This window comes from Plectropomus leopardus, unplaced genomic scaffold (genome assembly GCF_008729295.1).
Source record: "Plectropomus leopardus isolate mb unplaced genomic scaffold, YSFRI_Pleo_2.0 unplaced_scaffold17793, whole genome shotgun sequence".
NCBI classification, from domain to species: Eukaryota; Metazoa; Chordata; class Actinopteri; order Perciformes; family Serranidae; genus Plectropomus; species Plectropomus leopardus.
The window spans coordinates 1-1,622 of NW_024619157.1; the positions used below are offsets into that span (position 1 = coordinate 1).

The following is a 1,622-nucleotide window of genomic DNA, read 5'->3' on the forward strand; positions in this document are numbered from 1 at the left end:
GCGACTTTCTGTCTGAGCAGAAGCAGGTTCTGAATCAGCTGTTTGTGTTTCTCTATCTGCAGAGTTCTGTCTGTCTGACGGAGAATGTCTGAAAAAGAATATCTCTATGGAGGAACCTTTGCCCGGCACCTCCTCCAGACCCGAGGACCTCTCCGAACCAGACCTCCAGCCAGACTCTGCGGAGGATCCAGTCACAGAGGAGGGGGAGGAGGAGGAGGAGGAGGTGGCAGCTCTCAGCTGCAGAGTGTGCGGGAAGTCGTTTGACAGGAAAGGTTTCCTGATGAAGCACGTGGAGAAACACCTGAAGGAGGCGGAGAGTGTGTGCGGTCTTTGTGGCGAGCGTCTGGACTGCAGCGATGGCCTGCGGCTGCACCTTCAAACACACCGTGACCGCAGCCGCACCTGTGACGTTTGTGGCAAGAAGTTCCCCTCCATCCGTGCCCAGGAGACACACCGGCGGCTGCACACCGGAGAGAAACCCTTCAGCTGCCATGTCTGCGGCAAAGGCTTCAACCAGAAGGGCAACATGGTGACGCACCTGCGGATCCACACCGCCGAGAAGCCGTTCAGGTGCACCGTATGCCAACGAGAGTTCAGCCACGCTGGCTCCCTGGAGCGCCACATCAAGGCCCACGACGGACACATGCCGTTCAGCTGCCACGTCTGCGGCAAAGGCTTCACCAAGAGCGCCCAGCTGCGGCGACATGCCCAGAGCCACGAGTCTGTCGGCACGCCGGCCGTCAGGAGCCGCCGCAGGAAGCCCAGTCTGATGCCGTCTCACTGCTGCCAGGTCTGTGGGAACGCCTTTCACAATAAAGGCAATTTTGTTCGCCACGCAGAGACTCATGTGAACGAGGTGGAGAGTCACTGCGGCGTCTGCGGTGAGCGGGCAGAGTCCTCGGAGGGTCTGCGGCTCCACATCCTGAGCCACAGAGAGACCAGCCGTATCTGCGACATTTGCGGCGTCAGCTTCAGAGACATGGAGGTCCACATGAGGACACACACGGGACAGAAACCCTTCAGCTGCAAAGACTGCGGCAAAGACTTCCCCCGGAAAGGCTCCCTGGAGAGACACCTGAAGCTGCATGCCGGCGAGCGGCCCTACATCTGCGAGTTCTGCGGGAAGACATTCATCGAGAACACCGTCCTCAAAAGACACATCAAGAGCCACACGGGCGGGAAGCCCCGCATCTATGCCTGCGATGTCTGCGGCAAGAAGTTCACCATGAGCCAGCACCTGGATGTGCACAAGAGGATCCACACCGGAGAGAAACCCTACACCTGCAGGGTCTGCGGCAAGACCTTCAGGCAGATCGGGAACCTGGACTCCCACATGAGGATCCACACGGGAGAGAAGCCCTTCATCTGCAGCCTCTGCGGGAAGACGTTTCGCCAGAAGATCTCGCTGGAGACGCACGAGCGCTTTCACAAGAAGGAGAAGGCGTTCGGCTGCCAGCTGTGCGGCAAAGGCTTCGTCCAGAAGATTGACCTCAAGAGACACATGCTGACGCACACTGGCGAGAAACCCTACAGCTGCAGCGTCTGCGCCAAGAGCTACCAGGAGAAACGCTCACTGGACTCCCACATGAAGGTCCACGCCACGGACCGGCCCGCCAAAGACC

The 1,622-nt window shown here is 59.4% G+C and overlaps 1 protein-coding gene across 1 annotated transcript; it reads left to right on the forward strand.

The window, feature by feature from the left end:
• Positions 1-62: 62 nt before the first annotated feature.
• On the forward strand, positions 63-1,619 carry LOC121964927 (gastrula zinc finger protein XlCGF57.1-like; the record flags this gene model as incomplete). Its single annotated transcript, XM_042515107.1, has 1 exon — positions 63-1,619. A coding segment is annotated over one exon (1,557 nt), but the record flags the coding sequence as incomplete, so codon positions are not given.
• Between the last annotated feature and the right edge of the window lie 3 nt (positions 1,620-1,622).